We start from the raw sequence: 21,286 nt of genomic DNA, 5'->3' as shown, positions 1-21,286 counted from the left end.
ATCTTCGCTTCCCCCCCTCCACCTACTCTATTATAAGAGAATCTGTGCTCCATCAATAACTTCAGAAAAGAGACTAAGTTCTCATTTGAATATGCTTTACATGTTATATTTATGTATTTTAATATTAGATAATAGGTTTTTTAAAACATTTATTTTAAAATTAAAATATATATTTTTATTAATATTATGTTTTTTTTATTCTTTTGGCTTTTTTTATTTTTTAGCCTTTTTTGGAACCTTGCTTATAAAGGCGCACGCCTCGCCTTGCGCCTCAAGTGCAAATTGATCTTTTCACCTTGCGCTTTTAAAACACTGGTATGTAAATTGCATTGATGGCCAAGAGAGGCATTTAATTTAGTGAGCTACTAAAGAAAGACAAATGAGCAAACCAACATCTACTGGTTGATATAATTTGATACAATCAAGAGACCATCCGATTGGTGTCCTGCCAATGAGATGATGATGAATTCTTGATTTATTGGACATGTTGTTACTATTATCTATCTGCTATAATGCTGCTCATTTCGGATTATCTTTATTAAGTTTGTAAAATGTTTTAAAACGTGGAGACGTGAGCGAGGCGTTCCACTACATAGAGGCGTGAGGCATAGTTCAGAATGTAAGAGGTGTAAGCCTCCTTAAGAGTAGGGGGAGGAGGAGGAAGATGAACGAGGATCTCATTTTAATAAAAATCTTTTATATTAAGAAAAATGAAAATACATAGCACGGAATAAAGTCTGATAAAAAAAAGACTATGTTGGCTGCATACTGGAAAGCTAGAAGATATAAAGTTTTTAATAATGTTGATCCAAATCCTATGATGCTTCTTGAACATATTCAGGTTGGATCAGGAGAGCAAATCAACGATGGAGAGAAACTTGCAAAACTATTCTCTGAGTGGTAACCAGAGTCCATCCAATTGCTTTTGGATGCTGCCTCAAGCAGGACGATTCTAAGTAAACTCAGAAGGTGGTCTTAAAGAAAACAATGTGGCTGCTTTTGGAATGTTAATCAGAGAGAGCCAAGGTTTTTGTAGCAGCAAAATGAGGGATGTGCAAAGCATTCTCCCCAGTGGAAGCAGATGCAATATCTCTTTTTGAAGGTCTAACCCTGTCCAAAGTTCAAAATTTCGTCACATAAAAGCCTGGATTGGTCGATATGTACCGTATCGGTGGGTCACCGATACACAAAATATGGGTGTTTTTGGGCTGTTGGCCTATTTCAGGGGGTAGACAGGCCTAAAACCTGCCCCCTGACCTGCTTTTGAAAAAAAACACTAAAAACAGGTGGGCGCATGGTTGAAAGTGTGCCACAAGAGGGTGTATTGAACTTTGAACCCTGTCAAAGGAATTGGCTGACATAATGTCATTATTCTAGAATCTGTAGCTTAGAACTGGTCAACAATTTGTCCAAAAAGAAGATATCCAGGTGGTTTTCAGTTTTGTGCCTCATAATTGCAACAAGGCTACACACTTCATTGTACAGCATGGCTTTATAGTTAAGCAGGAATTTCTTTCTTTTTGGCTCCTATTTGGATTTAAGACATTGTGTAATAATGAATCAATGTGTTGAGAACTAGATATGCTACTATTTTATATTCTATAGTATTTTCCTCTTCTTTAGTTGTGTTTGTCTGGTATCTTCAGTCTGAGTCTTTGTTGCTCGTGTTGGTGCTGATTCTATGGTTTCTGTTCTGTTGGCTTCAACCACAATTTTGAGATAAAAGCGCCATTTCCTAAATAATTAATATGACACCAATAACCAAAATAGGAGGCTCCAGATTGTAACTGATCTCACAAATGTAACAAATGCATAGTTTGATAGACGATAAATTCTAGTTAAAGCCGAAATACACCAAAACGCTTAGAAAATTCCCTCCTCTGTTGCAAAAGAAAAGAAAAAGAAGTAACATTGTCTTTTTTTTTTTTTTAACTTTGGCCGAAAACAACCCAACAACTACTAATTACCTCACTTTTTGGATCCAAGCGCATCAAACAGCATCTTCAACTGGTCCCTGAATAAATCGACCCGCTTCAGGTGCATCTCAATCTCTGCCATATGCAACTTCCTCCACCTCTCCTCCAATCCCTTCACCTTCGAGCTCCCCATCAAACCCAAACCTTCTTTCACAATACCCTCTCCAAAATCAGGCCTTGCCAATTCCGTGATTTTCCCAAGACGGAACGATTCCATTAAACATGGGTACATAGAACAATTTAGCTCTTCATCGGCCTTCGCTGCCGCATTTGGGGCCTCTCCCGAAGAAGGAACTTTTACTTGAGCCAAACCGACAGCATTTTCAGCTTTCTGTTTCTTACCCTTCTTCCCATCATCAGTAGCTTGATTATTGCCACCAGCATTATCTTCGAAGCCCCATATCTTCTTGGACAATTCGAATGCCTTGGATTCGTGTGACTTAGAAAAAAGAGGGTCCTGGCCTCCTTTCCCTCTGCCCACATTGGTCTTGTACTTCTTCCTTAATCGACGGATTTTATCAGCTAATTGGTTCTTATTTACATCAACGTGGAGCGATTTCTTGATGAACTCATGAAACCCGGCCATGTCAGTCCATGGGTCAGTGCCTTTCTTTGAGTAATCGATTATACCCTTCAAAATTATGATCTCGTCGTCTTCGCTCCACAACCTCTGAAACAATTGCTTCTTGGCATCGTCCCCAGGCTTCTTCTCAGTTTCTTCTCCTTGAAGCGACCCGTTCTCATCGGCATCTGAAACCTTCTTCTTTTTACTCTTGGGGTCCCTGTTTCCTTCTTTATCAGTCTCCACGGGGCGTTTTACTGTGGTGGTAGATCTTGTGGGGCTGTTCAACGCCGGTGTAGGAGAAGATCCTGGCTTCGTCGGAGGCTTCTTGGGCTTGGGTATGTCGTCCATAGGCTTGGAGGTGATAGGCTTTATACTTGGATCGGCACCTCGAGCGGTCTGGCGGGGTTTTTCTGGTGATGGTTCAGAATCGGAACCGGACTCTTCTTGGGAATCGAACTCTTCATCTTCTTCTTCTTCATCATCCGAGGGACGGTGGGCTTGACGACCCGACACAGCATTTGAAGTGGGCGTGGATTTAATGGTCGGGTTCTTGGCAGAGGATCTCTTGGCGGAAACTTGTTCGTGTTCATCTTCTTCTTCGTCCTCTTCTGCTTCTTCTTCTTCAGCTTCTTCCGGTTCTTCTTCTTCTTCTACATCTTCAGACGAGGAGGAGGCATCCGGTGGGTTGTCAAGAAGTGATGAGCGTTTCGGAGGCATCTTCTCTCCGGGAGAAAACAAAGGGTCTGAACTCTAAGTTCTAACTTCGAACCAGAGAAAAGTAGGGTTTTGGATCTCTGAGTGCGCCCTCGCAAAATTTTATATAGCAGCCGTGCTGGGTCCAATTGCCTTCGTTTTGTGAACATGCGAAAAGCGTGTGGTGGTGCGTGCCTGGCAGGTGTTCATTTTACAGTTCAGACCGCCAAATCGAACGGAACCAAACTTAAATTTTGATTAGGTTCGGCTGAATTAAAAACGGTTTGGCTCGATTTAAGATTCTTCTAGCGGCTGTTTGTCATCGTTGCCGTTTCCTGAGCAATGGCGCCACATAAGAAAAAAACGGTGCTTCAGGAAACAACCATTTGTTTACAGTTTAGACCACCAAATCGAACGGAACCAAACTTAAATTTTGGTTTGGTTTGGATGAATTAAAAATGGTTTGGCTCGATTTAAGATTCTTCTAGCCGCTGTTTGGCATCGTTGCCGTTTCCTAAAGCAATGGCGCCAAATAAGAAAAAACGGTGCTTTAGGAAATAGCCATTTGTTTGGAACCGTTTTTTTATAGAAAATGATGCTCCAAGTCACGCCTTGGAAATTGGGAAGGCATGGCTTGGGGCAATGCCAAATTTGGCATTTCCTGGAGCTGCAGCTTGTTACTGCCAACAGGGCAGTGATGTGGCACTGGATAATGGGTAGTAGTGCATAAAATGTTTCCTAGAGCATTGGTACCAAATAAAAAAAAGTTATTGTTACTCCAAAAAACATCCTACCTCGCAGCAACGATTCCAAACAAAAAAAAAGGCTTCCAACCCACACATCAGCAGCACCTGCATCTATAGCATCGATGCCAAACATATACCTAGTATGTGATTGGAACCATGGACGTTTATTTATTAAACATTTTGTACTTGATTTGTTTAAAAAATCAAGAAAAACAATAATGAACTCGTTTATTATTAGTTAGGCGTCATTAGGCACTACATCAGCAAAATAGTGAATAAGTGCCTACCCGTTTGGGGGAAGCACTAAAATGAAGCTTCTCCAAAATAGTAGGCATGCACATAAACGGAAGCCTACTTTTTCAAGTCCCTATGCATACAGATTCACATAATGGGGGAAACGCTAAAGTGGCACCTATGTGGTAGCATTTATTTAATAAATGCCCATGGTTCCAAACACCTTCTAAATTACAATTCTTGTCGATTTCCATCATTTTTATCAAACAAAATCCTAAGTTTTTTTTTTCTCCATAAAACTGAATATTGTTATTTTAAACTTAGGTTAACTTAACCAAGCTGAGGAATCCAACGATATACCCACATGACTAAAGAATTTTGCAAAGCTGGGCCATCTGAAAGGGGGATTGGATCTGCTACCTAATTACAACTACACATGGGGAATATCTCCCTTGTCATTTATGGAAAATGTTCCCAATACACGGCTATGGTGTTCTGTGGGTATGGATGTGAGGACAATTTGTGGGTAGTAGAGATCATGCCCATAGGGGGCATTTGAATAGAGCAACACCACATTAATAAATCCCTCAAAACCACCGATGTTGGCAGTATGATGCACAATCGACTCATCCTCTTTCCCAACCTCCTCTTCTCCATTCGGTCCAAAAAGATCAGCTGAAGTAGCAACTTCTCCAGGAATCGCAAGACCTATAGCTTGGCAAAATTTTTGTCATGCAACAGGATCATTCCACTACATCATTGCAGCTGGACCACCAGTCCCAATCTCCTCTAGAATATGCTTCAACGATGGGTCCTCTAAGGTGAAGATGCGAATTAGGGAAGTTGGCATTGCTCATCCTCTTCTTCCTTTTTCTTCTCTGTTTAGATGTGGACTTTCTTAACATGCTTTTCTGCCTTAAGCTTTTTCCTTTCCCGTTTTTGTTGTTTGTTAGATAATTTGTTTTCGTTTTTCTGCATTGGATCCTTTTCAAGTCCTTGTTATTTTACTTATTTTTATTAACAATTTCCTTTTCTGGCACCTTCTGATTAGTACTTAGTGTTTTGATTGCAGGCTAGAGTATTTATTCTTGGAGCATAGGAGTTAAAGGAAATAAGAAGAAACATAGGAACATGTTGTTGGAAAAAATGGGGTCACAGAAGCTTGGAAGAGAAGAGCTTTGAGGCGTGTCTGAAGACACTGTCTTTAGAATGTTATTTGCCCCCACTTAGTTTTATGGAGTTTGTTGTTGGGTTATGGGCAAATTTGTTCCTAGGATACAACATAGCATTGGGAGAGAATTTGCAACCAGTAAAGTTGAAGTCTCCAAAGAAACCTTCTGTGACATAGTAGCAAATCGAATCGAGAGAGACAAGAGTGATTTTTGAAAATTTGTGTTCAATTGCCTGATTCACATTCTTTAAATAGTTTTTGAAGAGTCATGGAGAAAATGAAGGTGTTAGTTCAGAAAAATGCTCTTTGAACAATCACAATTTCAAACATTATGAATGTTAAAAAGGTAATTAACAGTTAACGACTGTTAACTTTGAATAGTGCCTCTTGATCACACCCGATTGGATTGTGATCGTTGCACCTCTAAAGCATCTCATTGCGTTGCACACACGCGTTCACCACGTATGCACGCACGATGCGCATTAACAAACCTCCATACTCTACTCTTTATATTTCTAAGGAGTTTAAATAAGCTCCTATTTAAAACTTAAAATAATATTAGTAATTTTCCAATGTGGGACAAGTCGAAAACTGATTTTAATAACATAAAACATTATTTTCTAAGATACGTGTGCAAGTGTGTTTTTTCATGTAACTGATCAATCAAACCCCATTCGATTTAATCTCTATTGAGATTAAAATCCAACACAAGTTGCATAAACTTTTAGAGGCTAGGGTAGATGCTTGTGGTACCAAGGCTAGTAATATAGAGTCGATGAAAAGAAATTCCATTTTTCTTGAGCACGGTGAGGATGTGGTTTTCAATGATAATAAAATGATGGAAAGAAGCCATCCAAAGGAGTCCTCTCATAAGTTATCCAGAAAGGGTAGGAAGAGAGACTACCTAAAAAGAGTGAAAAGATTTCTAAGAAGGAACTCTAGGGAATATGAAGTGAAGCAGGGGACAATGGTGAGAAACATGTTGAGTTCCTCCAAAACTCTAAGTGGTTCCTAGAAGAGGACGTTACATCTGAATAAAACTGGTAATGTGGTTGCAGAACCATACAGGGTAGGTGATGCACATCTATTTAATTTTAAAAAAATCTCTCTGATTGATGAAGACATTATTAAATTGACGCTTGAAGTAGGCTAGGAGAACTTCATATTGGAACGAAAGGAACTCTTGTAATCTCAAAAAATTGTTAAACTTACAACTGATGAAAAACAGAAAAGTTACATTTACAAAGGACCTTGTAATTTCTTTAGTCTTCGAAATGGCTTGAGAAAGTGGTAGGTCAGGTGTCAAAGGATAATGGATTATTGTCTTGGCATCTGTTTCTCAATAGAAGGATCAAGATATGTAAAAACTAGATTGTAATTGCATCAGAGCTTACAACCGATTCTAAGAAAAAAAAATCAAAATGAAACTTTACTGGAATACATGGAAGTCTCTCCCCCTTACGTGATTACTTGAGAAGTGCAATCATGACAAATCATGAAATATGTGTTGAAATGCTTCATGAGGAACAAAAACTTGTTGTGAAACTGGATAAGTTGTCGGGTATTAATAATAGTTCTTTCCCGAGAGAAAAAAGCAGGATGAACTTCAATTCATTCTTAGAGATGTTAGTAAGGTGATCAAACTCGATGATGACACCATTAAATTAACCTCTACTATTATCCCAAGAGTATGTATTAGAATAAACTTATCTAATCCTTTTATTCTTGAGATACCATTAACACCTGTTAAGAATAATAAAGTGAAGGTCTTTTATGAGAACTTGTTTGATTTGTGTATCAACTGTGGGTGGAGGGGCATAAGGCTCCAGAATGCACAGAAAACTACCAGACTTCTAGGAATGATGGGTGGACCACTGTGAATCGAAGGAGGAACCAACTTGGTTGCAAAAGTGCTTCTAATGGCATTAGAGCTCAATTATTCAAACAATCTGATCGAACAAAAGTAATGTCAGGGCTGAATAAGAGGAGCGCCTGGATGTCATGGATATCCAAATACACCCCAAACAGGTTTGAGTCATAGAAAGCCCAGTTTGTAAGTGCCAATCATGCCACTATTGAACCAGCTGTTAATATCCATCCAAGTAAACAATGGATTCCTAAGAAGATAAGGGAGCAATGTATTACTGACCATAGTGAACCATCGGTTTTGTTTCATAAGGTTTCATTATGACAATGTTGATCATAATTTAAGAGGAAGACGAAGACGAAGGAGTGGGTATGGAGATGGACTGGAATGACTTTCAATACCGTGAAACTGATGACAACCCTACGGACCTGGAAACTGATATGCTGATCAGTGAAGGTATTGATAATGAAGTGCAACAAGGAATAAATGTCGATGGGAAAATTGCCCTATTGGAAATGGACAACATAGGTCTGGTTTACAAAGCGGTTGGTGATGAGGGTCTTTAGTTGGAATGTGAGAGGCGCAGGGAGACTATCCCTGCAAAGGCATGTCAAGGAAGTTAGTAGAATGCATAAACCTAGTGTATGTTTTTTGATGAAGACTAGAACAAATCCAAAGTGGTCAAATAGAACTTGCTAAATCTTTCCTTTGTGATGAATTTTTTATTGTTGATTCTGTAGGATTTTCAGGTGGTTTGTGGCTTTTTGGGAACAAAAACTTATGTAACCTTTAAGTAATATTTTCTAATGAAAGAATGATCAATGCTTTTGTTATTAAGACTGATTCAAACAACTCTTGCTTTTATACCTTTATTTATGCGCCTCCAAGTAAAGTTGATCAAAGAAATGTGTGGGATTGTTTAAGGGAAATTTCAATCAATATTGTGTAATTGTTGATTTTAATTCTTTTAGGAAAAAAGAATAAGAGTGGAGGTAGGAAAGTCAAAATAGTCAAACTCGAAGTTTTAATGATGTAATTGATGACTGTAATCTCATGGATTTAGAGATGAAGAGCCTTCAATTTACATGGAAGAATAAGACCACATAGGAGTGTTTAGATTGGGCTCTTGTAAATGAAGCTTGAGGGAGATGTTTCCTTAGGCTTGCCTCACCAATCTTCCTTTCTTAGCTTCTGATCACACCCCCTCTTACTTAATACAAATTCCATGTCATCTTGTGGTCCTAAACCATTTAGATTTGAATCCATGTGGTGTTTAGATCCAGAATTAGGACAAACTATCAAAAATGCCTGGGGCTATGAAACGAATGGCTCTAGAGCTATGCAATTTGTAAGGAATAGGAATAAGTTAGTTCAGGTCCTTAGAGAATGGAATATGGATAAATTTGGAAATATATTCAAAAGGAAAGCAAATGTCCTCGAGAAGCTGGAGGAGGTGCAAAATCAACATATTGGTGTTAATGATAGTCACCCGCTGTCTAACCTTCAAAAGTAGCTGAACAATATTCTCAAATGAGAAGAGGCTTAGTGGGCCCAAAAATCTAGAATAGGTTGGATCAAGCTAGGAGATTAAAACAACAAATTTTTTCATACAATGGCTACAATAAGAAGAGCTAGAAATAGGATAATGTATATTAAAGATGATGATGGAAATATGACTAATGGTCACAATGAATTTTTTTTGCAATCATTTTGAGAAAAGATTTCACTTAGAGGGTATTAGAAACATTGATAAAGTCATTAGTGGTATCAAGTCCTGTCTTAGTGATGATCAGAACAATGAGATTAGTAGAGATGTTACTGATGAGGAGATTCTGAGTGTCCTCAATTGTATGAAAGATCTCAAAGCATTGGGTCCTGATAGGCTTACTCAAAAAATATTGAAGTATAGTCAATGACTCAGTTTGCAAAGTGGTGAAGGCTTTCTTTCATTTAGGAAAGTTATGTAAGATTCTTAATAAAACCTTTATTTCTCTCATTCCGAAAAAGAAAAACCCATAATCAGTGGACAGTTCTAGACCTATAAGTCTTTATAATGTCATTTACAAGATCATTTCTAAAATTCTAGTAAATAGAATTAAACCTTTGTTGGATAAAATTATTTCTCCCTATTAGAGTGCCTTTGTGTCTAATAGACAAATTAATGATAATATTCTAATTGCTCATGACATGATTCATTCTATGAAAAAGAAGAAGGGCAAATCAAGGGTGATGGCTTGTAAGATTGATATGGAAAAAGCTTATGACATGTTGGAGTGGGAATTTATTGAGAAAGTCTTGAGAAAATTTGGTTTTCAAGATAGACGGGTGAGCTGGATGATGGAATGTATCAAATCTGTGTCTTACCAAATCTTGATTAATAATAAGCCCTTTAGAGAAATCCATTAATCTAGCCCAATTGTGTAATTGAGTTCCACACAACCCCTCTTTCTCATGACACTAGATTCCATTGGGTCACACATAACTCTCTCTCTCTCTCTTCACTCTGGTCCATGTGTCGCCAAACCAAAATAGGCCTTTGGCATTGAAGTCTAAATGATAGAGATCCGTAAATAAAAAATAAATAGAAAAATAAAATTTCTTGAAAAATGCAAAAAAAAAAAAACTCCTTATTTTGATCACATTAAAATACCATTTCTATAAATAAATATCATAAAAGTTGTATATGAAAAAATAGTACAAATCACAAAAAATGAAATAAAAATATTTCAAGTAAGGTTGTAAATTATGACATTATATGGGTTAAATAATATTATAAATTATAAATTAATTAATTGATGTATGTTCACTTTAGTATAATATTAAAAAAATATAACTTCATTATGTTACATAAATATAAATTAATTAATTGATATTAATTAAATAGGTTATCATCATATAACTTCACGAGAGGGAATGATTTAGATGAAATATATCTCTATATTACAAGTTGAGAGAGAGAGAGAGAGAGAGAGAGAGAGTGAAGGGGAAAGAAAGATACAAAAAAAAGTAGTAATAAATGAAAATGACAGAGTAATGATTACTTTCAATGGAATTATTTGTAATATTTTTGAAAATATAAGGTCTTCTTAAAATATTCCTTATTTTGCTTACATTAAAATACAATTTCTATAAATAAAAAAGTCATAAAAGTTGTATCTCAAAAAATAGTAAAAATCATAAAAAATGAAATAAAGATTATTTTATGGGAGGTTGTTAGTATAACATTAAAAGTAAAAATAATGGAAAATATAAGAACAAAAATAATAAAGTTTTTAAATTAATTAGGTTAAATAATATTAAAAATATAAATTAATTACTTGGTTTAGGTTCACTTTGAGTATAATATTAAAAAATATAAATTCATTATGTTACATAAATAAATATTAATTGAATAGGTTGTCATCATATAACCTTTAGAGAGAGAGAGAGACAAAAAGAACCATATCTATATCTATATATTAAATTGGAATTTGCCAACCTATCTATCATTTTCCTACTTTCTAGTTTATTTTCAAAGGCACTTATATTTTTTCTAGTTTTCTATGAATTTTATAATTTTAAAATTAAACAAAATAACTCAAGTGGCCAATCATCTTTAAGTTTTTTAACTCTTATCATTAACTCACCATTAACTCTATTCTCATAAATTCTTTTAATTACCTCTCGTCATTAATTATGTCATTAACTCTCTCCTTCAATAACTCATGCTTCTCTCCTCTCCATTGAATTGCTAGTTTTCTATGAATTTTATAATTTTAAATTAAACAAAATAACTCAAGTGGCCAATCATCTTTAAGTTTTTTAACTCTCATCATTAACTCACCATTAACTCTATTCTCATAAATTCTTTTAATTACCTCTCGTCATTAATTATGTCATGAACTCTCTCCTTCAATAACTCATGCCTCTCTCCTCTCCATTACTCCATTGAATTGCCTAAAATTCATTAACTTTATCTATATCTACTTCCATTTCAATTTAGTTATAATTTTATATACATTAGATATATTTACATTAAATTGTAATTATTAATAAAGATCAATTATATTTAAACGGAGATATTCAATCATATATTAGTAGGCTAAATAATTTAGTTCCTTTTAAAAAATAGTTAATTTTTAAATTAATTAATCAAGTATTTTCTATTTCAAAAGAAATATTATTTACTTCACCCAACAAATAAAATCAGTCTTTTAAAAATTGACTTGGAGGTTAAATAGTTTTTGCCTCTTGGTCACAGCTCAATGATTCAATTATTTGGGTTGTATGAGTCAAACCGTGACACTTCTTCCATTTATATATGTAGAATATAAGATATATTTGTTTTTATTCTTTTATAAATATCAGAGCCAAAAATTAAAATTTGAGGCTACCAATTGATTTTTTTTTTGGTACAGTGGGGCTGCAAAGATCATGCAAAGTTTTCAAAAATATTAAAAAGATCATAGCCAATAAAAAAACAAAGCATAAAGTTAAATCCTCCAGAAGTTTTCAATACATTGTATATTGTAATTTGTGACCTAATGACTGGTTATAAAGGGTTAATGTTTAAACCACACAAGTTGAATATGGCAAGTTTTAGGAAACCCATAGTTAGAAATAGGGTGGGCTGATGGTTTGAATGCTTTAATCGTCTAAGTCAATGTTAGATTGAAAACATTGAATAAAACATCATAAAAATTATAATACATTTACATTCCATTTGAAAATAATAAAAATTAACTAACCATAGTAAAAATAATCCAGTGAGTTACTTCAAGAAAATAAAAATAATTATTAATTATTGTTATTGAATTTTTATTAATATAATAAAAAGAATAATATAATTTAAAAAATGTTATGAATTTAAAATTAATATAGAACTAATACAAAACTATCTAACAATTATTAGTTTTATAATTATTTTTTGCTAATTTAAGACCAACTTATTCCACAAAAAAATAAAACTTAACATAGTTAATTAAATTTAATAAGGATTAAGAAAACAAAACTTAATATAGTTTAATTAATTCAAAATCAATTTAAATTCCATTTAAAAATAGAGAAAATTATAAAACCTGCTTGGGTTTTCTAAAAATCCTATAAAACTCCCATGTGTTTTGACATTAACAAAACCTCCCCTACTGCTTTGAAAAAGGTCTAAGGCGATGTTTGGAGTGGTTAAAATTAAGTGCTTATTTGGATGAGGACCACACTATTAAGCACTTATTCGTGTTTAGGAAATAAGTCTGAAATAAGTGCTTATTTTTTAAGCCCAAATTGATAGCTTTTTTTAAGTGCTCATACAATAAGCACTTATTCAATTTTTTCTCTCATAATTGTCCCCATTTAGTACTTTTGTAAAAGCACTTTTACAAAAGTACTTTTATGAAAGTACTTTTATAAAAGAAATTTTACGAAAACACTTTTTTAAAAGAACTTTTACGGAAGTGCTTTTATAAAAGCACTTTTATAAAAGTATTTTACAGAAGTACTTTTATGAAAGCACTTTTGTAGAAGTACTTTTATAAAAGCACTTTTATTCATTCACTTTGGATTGGATATTTTGAAAATTTGAAAGAAGATGAAGGACAAAAGAGTTACAATTGCTTATTTAAGTACTTATCGGAGAAAAAGAGCGCCGAACACCCAATATAAAATATAAGCATTTGAAAAAGTTGGGTGCCAAATGTAAATAAGTGCTTATTCGAATAAACACTTATTCAATAAGAACTAATTTTTAACATAAAAACTCCCAAACATGGCCTAAATATATACATTCCTTTTCATTAGCATTCCTAATTGAAATGTTGATATAATACATTAAGTTTTTAAAATACCAAATTTACCCTTAACGAACTTCATTCACCTCCATGATCATATTTTGTTACAATGGCTGTCCTGTTTTAGATAACACCAAAATTTTCATTACTAGGGGTGAGTGAACAAAGATAACCCATGAGACATTCATATGTGATGGCTATTCTTTTCTTATATAATTTTCTCCATTATTAGGCAGGATTGTATCATTTTCTTCTGTGAACCTGAGGCTCCACAGGATGCGAGTTCCCCAAAAACGAATCTAATTTTGACACTAACTCCCCCAAGTAAAGCATCTAAGAAAGAGGCAAGTGAGAGAAGACACATGACTGATTCTGATTGTCAATAGGTTGAGTCCAATAGGCAGTGGTGATGGAGGTAGTTGGATCACTCACCAGCAGCAGTTGCATGTATTACCAGAAACATTAACGGCGGCGGATGATTTGTGGTAGTTTTCTGTGATCAAAGATGGGAAAGAGTTTTGTTTCAACCAGAGAGTGTTTGGGGAGTTTGGTTACAGTGTAAATAAAATTGTATTGATGCAAAACAATGATAATGCAAATGATTTGGGTGCAAATTCTGATTTATTTTTGTTTTAAATTTTATCTTATTTTATTTGATTACATTGCAAATGAAATAAAATAAGACGTGAAATAGAATGAAGTAAAATCCAAGCCAAAATTAAACCAAAATTTACATTCTTTAAATTTGCACTCCTATACATTTGTACTAGTGCAAATAAGATTGCATTGCAACCAAACGCAGAGTGTCAAAATGAGATTCATTTTTTGGGGGTTCGAATGAGAAAGAGCTTTGCTTTGGATGTAATATTGATGATAAAGGAATAGGAGGAGGAGGAGAAATACTGCTGCCAATTGCCGGTTGAAGGGTTAAGGTTTAGATCTGAGAGAGAGAAAGAGGGTTCAAATTTTGAATTAGAGGAATTGGCTTTTGTGTTTTAGCATCGGTCCAACCAAGTGAACCAACGTTAAGAGGTGAGTTCTGTTAGTTTGGGCTATGAGGCAAGCACCCCACAGACCCACCACATGCACATCTCAGCATGCATTGGAAACATCTTTGTACTTGTCATTGGGAGATATTCCCAATACACGGTTGGGATGTGCTGTGGAGCATTTCCTGTGGGCTGCCGATGTCAACACAACTATTTTCTCTAACAAGATGTTCAACAAAAAACATGTTAAAAACCGAACATTGGAGAGGATGCAACAGAAGAACTAGAGGAAGAGAGCAAAGTATGTATTCGGTAGAGCTTCCATTTATTAATTAAACACTTGTATTTGATTTGTCTTCAAAACCAATAAAAGTAATAATGTCAACTATTTATGACAAGTAGACGCCACTAGGTGCCATTAGGCGTCACATCAGTAGAACAATGAATAAATATCTAACTGTAGGGGGAAAGGTTAAAATAAAATTTCTCCCAACATTAGGCACATACATAAATTAAGGCCAGATTTTGTGAGTATTTATGAGTACGGATTACCATGTATCAAAAATTTTGCTTGATACATGTTAAGATCCATTGTGAAAATTCTGACTTTTCTTGATAAAGTTTTTGCTGGCAGTTTAATATGAATTACACCAACATATACTTAGCATTAGATATCAGACATTAGGGGGTTATTATTCGATATGAATTTCTTTTCTTGTTATAATCTCCAAAAACAAATTTAAACCATTTGATTTAAGAACAAACAGGTTTCTAGAACAAAAATATAAAAAAAACATGTTATCATTTGTTTATTTATTTATATATTGTTTCCAAATTTGAAAGAAAAAAAATGAGCTGAGATTAGCTAAATGTAATCATTGTGTTAGGGGCTACCTAACCAATAATAATGCCCAACTGTATATGCCCCACAATCACTCAATTTCTCACTTTGGGGCATTTGTCTTTTAAATTTTGAGAGGGGGAAAATTGGTCAATGGGATTTTGGTTCCCATTACTAAGAAACCCATATTCTTTTTTCAGATTTATTTGGAGACTAGCAGAGGCATGACCCCCCTCCACCACCCCCTAGCTCTGCCCCTAGGGCTAGGGAAAATTTATTTTCTTGGGTATACTCATCTCCCATGTGGGCAAATAACTGAATTCACATTTGCACCTCACAAAGGGCACTCCACAAATGCCCCACAACATATCCCAACTGTGTATTGGGAACATCTACCATTGACAACTTTGGAATATGTTCCCAATGCGTGTTGAGATGTGCATGTGGGATGCCCCCCTGTGGAGCACAGATGTTATCTCCAAATAACTTTCTCACAGGGGGAAAGTTGCAAACACTTGTGATGATGCGCGATCCGGTCGGTCTTAGCTGTCAACGACCTTGCTTCTGAACTGAGTAGCAGGGAACCTGAAATGGAGGAGATGAGGAAGCTCCGGGGGGAACCCGATGTAACGACTCCGAAGCTTAAGTTAGAATCCTTCAAAGCAAGATAAAACCAGATAGCGCAAAGTTTGCATACCTTGTTTGTTGGGGGCAGGGGGCTCTTATAATCACTTCGCACACTCGCTCCGAGGCCCTTGTCAGGTTGGGTATGATTACCCTTGCGCTTGTCAATTCGGCCGTCGTCCTTTCTGCTGGGACAGAACCGTCACTACCTAACCGTCTCTCTAACTGGAGATGACAGTGTCAGTGGCGGTGGCAGGTGGCCGTTTAGAGTGCGGCCGCCAAGCGTCAGATCCCAAGTCAGTCAGGTGCGGCGCCCTCGGGCACGGACTTCCTCAGTGTCAGGCATGGTACGACTTGTTTGGTTTTGGTGCCCAGAAGGTGATGTGGAGTGGTGAGCGAGGCGAAGTCTTGAGTTCGGAGGTATCTATAGGGCAGGTCAGTTCGGCGAGGTGTATCCCGAACTGTTACAAGGTTGGCCAGTTCAACGAGGTATATCCCAAGCTGTTGCGAGGTTGGCTAGTTTGGCGAGGTATACCCCGAGCTGTTACAAGGTTGGCCAGTTCGGTGAGGTATACCCCGAACTGAAGGTAGGCTAGTTCGGATTACTTTCTGGTTTTGGGCCAAGGGTGAGTTCGGGCCCCCAATAGGGAGTTCGGTCCGTTGGTGTCCCCTTGGTGTTCACGCCTTAGGCTTGCTTTTTTGTCGAACCGTTGTTTTTGCCACGTGTCGCATAACTGTGAGGTCGGGCCAAATCTTCCTTCATCAACTTGGATGTGACAAAAATGCCCCTTTTAATAATTGATTTTTATGGCTAAAATGGTTGTTGCTTTCTTTACCTAGAAATTAAAAGAACATGGATAAATGCACTTAGTCCATTTACCTGGATAAATAACTTACCGAAAAATGGGGCCTTTGTATGCATGAATGGCTTATGTGGGGGCATTATATGGTTATACAGTCCCTAACAGCCATTACATGCAACTAATCTAGGCTTAAAAATTAATGTTCTTGAACTCTGGTTTAAAGAACATATTTTCATCTAGTGATTTAATATCATGTTTACAAAACCATACGAAATCTATACTCCAAAAGTTTCCTTCTTTGAAAACCACCATGTTGATGGTTTAAAAAAATGCATTTTTTTTGAAACAAAGCAACTTATCTTAAAACAAAGACATTTGAAGAACGTATTCAATGTTTGCTGTTGTGTCAAATTTTAAAGCCAAATAAAGTCCAACATTCTTATCAACGAGGGCGGATCTCCTACCTACTCTTACTTACGGCTCATTACAGTTGTACATCGAGAACATCTCCCATGCTTGCATGTTACCATTCATAGGGAGATGTTCCCAATGTATGGCTGTAGTATCATGTGGGCAGGAGATTTCAATTCCTTACCAATACCCCCGATTGAAAACTTGAAGAATTAAAAATGTAGGATATATTTTTGTCAATTTATGAAAACTCTCTTTTACCCTAAAATAAATTTCAGGTTGGGCCTGAACACAAAGCCTAGGCCAAAACCTAAAAATTTCGGGACTGGGCTAGAAATGATCACCCCTACCAGTTTTGGAAGGTGTTTCATGGAATCTACTGGACATTTAGGTGGGGAGGGAGAACTCAATCCACATATCCTACCCACATTCTTACCTGCAGTACACTACTGCCATGTGTTGGGAATATCTTCCCATGGAGATATTCCTAATGTGTGCCTATAGTGTCCTGTGGTTAGGGATGTGGGAAGAATTTGTGGGCAGCAAATCCTAACTTGGAAAGGGATCATGTTTTTCCAATTTTCTTCGTCATAAGTTAAAAAGACATTGATGTTTTCAAGTTGGGCAGTTGGGACTCGGGATCACATTCACACATTACAACATCACACTAACTGAAAAAAAAAAAGAAGAAAACTGATCTTGATCTGAAATCTTTAGGAAGTATTAAGATTAAGAGCGAATTAAAGAATAAACAAAGCGGGAAACAAGCACCTCTTCTCACCTTTGTCTTTTGATTTAGTCCCCCAACACAGTAAAAAGAGTATGAGAAAAAGAGAAAAGAAATGCACCCATCAACATAATCATTATCCTTAGTCCTTACTACCATCACTTGATCAGCCTACAGACCACACTTGAAATTCTAAACAAGTCACTTCACTCTTTCCTTCTTTCTTTATTTTTCCTTCTCTCACTTTTTTCCCTCTTTTTTGCACCTGATCTTACGTGCCTCTTCCATCAGCCATGCCTCCTTTCTCAAGTTTTCTTTTATTCCCTCTCTCTCTCTCTCTCTCTCTCTCTCCCCAACCCAAGAAATCTGATTCTTCAAAATATGTAGTTAGTAAAGGGTTCAAAGATTACATCTCCTTTTCTACAACCAAGTACAACAACATTAATACTTTTTTTTTGAGAAATCTGAGCTGTTCTTTGTTTCAGACCAAGTAGAAAAACCAGAGCCACTTAGAGGAGGTTTAAGAAAGATAATTAGAAGCAGAAGAACAAGAGCAATAAATATTAGGAGGAAGAATTAAAAGGGAAAAAGAGACGAAGGAGAAGTTTGGAGAGATGGGTCCATCGATTCTTCACTGTCTTTTCTTCCTCCTCTTGGGTGTACTACTCTGTTCAGGTCAGTTGTTTTCCAACAGAGTTCCTTACTTAATGCTGCGTAGTTTGAATTTGAATGCATGGAGTTTGGTGGCTTTTTCTTCTGATTACCAATCGTGGCTGTTGTTGGTTTGAACTTTAGCCTCTCCTCTCGCTCTCCTTCTTTGAAATTATTGCTTTCTTCAAATGGGTTGTTCTCTGTTTTGATTTGTAATCAGGTCTTCACTAATTTCAAATATGATTCTGATTTTTTAATTGATGAGCATCTCATTATTGTTGTTCTGAGTCTCCATGAATACAGAGTACCAAATCATGAGCCATTTGAACTTGGGTTTTGATGCTTTCTCATGGACATACGGTTCTCTTACTTGAGAACTTATCTGCCTGTTTTCAGGATCAAGTGTTACAGAGAAGTTTCCAATTGGCACAGCTAAGCGTATCAACGAATTAGATCACAGAGATAAGTCATTAATCTCTGTTTCGAGGTCCACCACCCAACTGGATGTTACTACTCCAATAACAACAGTTCCAGTGATCAATCCTACAACCCCAACAACAACAACCCCAACGCCAACAACGCCAACCCCTGTGGCAAATCCGGCTGCAACACCATCAACTCCAGTCATTACAAATCCATATACCACTCCGACCACAGCATCTCCTGCATCATCAGGTGGAAGCTGGTGCATTGCCAGCCAATCTGCATCACAGACTGCTTTACAGGTTGCTCTAGACTATGCATGTGGGTATGGTGGTGCAGATTGTTCAGCCATTCAGCCAGGTGCAAGCTGTTACGACCCGAATACAGTTCGAGATCATGCATCTTATGCATTCAATGACTACTACCAGAAGAACCCAATTCCCACCAGTTGTAACTTTGGAGGAACTGCTGTTATTACCAACATCGATCCAAGTAAGTTCTTTCTGTAACCAACACTTGATATCATCCTGACAAAGAAGTAGATTTGAAGACAAAATTTTGATTACTCACATGCAGACTTAAAGAGTAGGCAATCCAAAGCTCCCCATTAACTTTCGAAAACTCCAAATGGCTGTGATCGAAATTAGCAAACAGTTGGAGTGTGAAAACTTTCTCTTGATGCATTACTAATCTTTGATCATGCATCTATTTTTCATGTTAAAGGTCGAAGCTAACTTCCAGAATTTATTTTCTTTTATTTTACAACATTTCAGGTACTCCAACATGTAAGTATCCATCAACTAGGTAAGTTCTCTTAACCATCTCTAATTCCATTCTGTTTGGTAACACAGAAGGAATGCTTGCTGATTGGTTTTCTTGGTTACAGCACACATGCTTCGGTTATAAACACAACCAATCCAACTGGATCTGGATCAACAGTTTATGGATCAGAACCTTCTGCATCACTCAACTCAAGAGCTTCTGTGTCGCATAGCTTGCAAATTCTCTTCACCTCCACATGCCTCTTAGTGTCATTTCTTTCTGTAAATCATCTTTAGAGCAGATGGAAGCCATACTTAGTTCTTCATTTCGCGGCTACAAGGTGATTCACTTAATTGCTTTACTCCTTTCTGTATAAAGGAGGCATTGCAGATTGATTATGGGAGATATATCTTTTGGCTTTAGTCCTCACAATCAGGTCAGTCCTGAATTGATCTATGAATGCCTTTTGATCAGTGCAGAACTTGGAGAAGATACAGAAAGAGCAATGCAATCTGTGGATCTGATGATTTCTTGTACTTGTAGAGAAGAGCATAGGAATAGGTTGTTACTTGGTTCCCTTTCTTTGTAGTATCAAAGGCAATAAATTCTCAAACAAGTGCATATGCCTTTTGGGCTGCTTTTGTTCTGTTTAGACCAGTTTAAAGGACAGGGTGCAGTAAGAGAGGATGGATATATTTTAGTCTTTTAGAACATGATAGCGATGTTTCAAATATTTTCTTACTTGATTGATCTTCAATCTGTTTGCAGTAGAAATCCAGAACTAGAAAATGCATGTTAGCATAGTAAATAAAACCTTAGTTTAAAATTGAAGTGATAAAGATTACATAGAATTTGGCCTTAGACTGGATTTGGTTGCAGTCAAAATTTCATTTACACTGCAGTATCGACAAATACATGCCAATACGTATCAATACTTTGAACCTTAATCTTGACACTTTGAACCTTAAACTTAATAGATGCAAAAGCAGAAGAGTACTGTGACAATACCCTTTTTCATAAACAAGGAAACTGAGCTTAATCATGCATTCTTTAAGCTTTGGACCAGACATTGGACCTTTTTATGACCTTGATGGAGTTTCCTAACTATGCCTACTAACCTTCATCTTGAGAAATATTCACCAAGCAAGAAAGCAGCAAATATTCCCCAAATTACATGGAATCTGAGTCTGAATTCATCTTTATTTCTTGATGTAAGAGAAAGGAGAAATAGTAATTGATAAGACGTTCAATCCATTCTGTCCAGAAGTCTAGAATTAACTTTTAATAACCTAGTTTCAAGGTTAGTGAAATTCTCTCAGCAAGCAGCTTTAATTCTGTAAAATTCATTTTCATGATTTGGAATTCTGATGGGACGTTGATACATTGATTATTCAATTTTCACCGTCTGATGCTGTGGATGCTCTTTAAAAGATGCATCCAATGGTGGGTCCCAGACGTTCAACCAGGACTATACTATAGCCCGGTAGTCCACAAACCTCTAATTAAGCCATGGTTTTAACTTTTAAAAAACGATCCGGAAAAACCGTTTTGGGGTTTTCGGTTAGATGGTGTGACCGTTTAATTCAAATGGATGATCAGTTTTGATAAAAAATTTAAAAAATAAAAATAATTAAAAAATAGTCAAAAAATATTGAATGGATTGTTGGATTGAAGATTTGACTGTCCAAATAAATAACTGATTTAATGACTTTTGGTCAGGGATCGGATTTAAGATAAAATGGAACTGGTTGCCTGAATAAATCTCAGGCCGAACGGTCAAGGCAGTTCGAAAATCATGAATTAAGTTCTAATTTTAAAATGAAGCTTAATGAAGGAGTCGCAGCGACCGTACCAGTGCAAAGTGATTCATTTCTTACGAATGCAAGACATGACAATTTATTCCAGCCGGAGACTGTCGGGCTGCACTGTCCATTCTGTGGCCCCAGAACCGAGAAATTCCCAAAGGAAAAGTTTGCATATTTTTTAGTCCCATTTGTTTTCATTTACTATTCGGTCGAAGTGTTTTTACGTTTGTACGTGA

The 21,286-nt window shown here is 36.3% G+C and overlaps 2 protein-coding genes across 4 annotated transcripts; one reads left to right on the top strand and one right to left on the bottom strand.

The window, feature by feature from the left end:
* Positions 1 to 1,758: 1,758 nt before the first annotated feature.
* On the bottom strand, positions 1,759 to 3,397 carry LOC148862054 (STOREKEEPER protein-like). Its single transcript, XM_088984742.1, has one exon. It carries the CDS (start codon positions 3,256 to 3,258, stop codon positions 1,969 to 1,971), a length of 1,290 nt encoding a protein of 429 aa, XP_088840868.1. The 5' UTR covers positions 3,259 to 3,397; the 3' UTR covers positions 1,759 to 1,968.
* Positions 3,398 to 17,467: 14,070 nt separating this feature from the next.
* On the top strand, positions 17,468 to 19,986 carry LOC148862053 (uncharacterized). Of its 3 annotated transcripts, none has more exons than XM_088986671.1 (5): positions 17,468 to 18,084; positions 18,457 to 18,975; positions 19,257 to 19,287; positions 19,370 to 19,585; positions 19,725 to 19,986. In XM_088986671.1, the coding sequence occupies exons 1-4, from the start codon at positions 18,024 to 18,026 to the stop codon at positions 19,539 to 19,541; spliced, it is 783 nt and encodes a 260-aa protein (XP_088842797.1). In that variant the 5' UTR covers positions 17,468 to 18,023; the 3' UTR covers positions 19,542 to 19,585; positions 19,725 to 19,986. The 3 variants fall into 3 exon arrangements, with proteins under 3 accessions (XP_088842797.1, XP_088842795.1, XP_088842794.1); XM_088986669.1 differs by having other exon boundaries at positions 19,720 to 19,986; XM_088986668.1 differs by having other exon boundaries at positions 19,370 to 19,986.
* The last annotated feature ends 1,300 nt before the right edge of the window (positions 19,987 to 21,286 follow it).

The sequence above is a fragment of the Nelumbo lutea genome, chromosome 4 (assembly GCF_056320005.1).
Source record: "Nelumbo lutea isolate HS-2025 chromosome 4, American lotus-T2T, whole genome shotgun sequence".
NCBI lineage: Eukaryota > Viridiplantae > Streptophyta > Magnoliopsida > Proteales > Nelumbonaceae > Nelumbo > Nelumbo lutea.
This window is presented reverse-complemented; position numbering and strand designations above follow the sequence as displayed.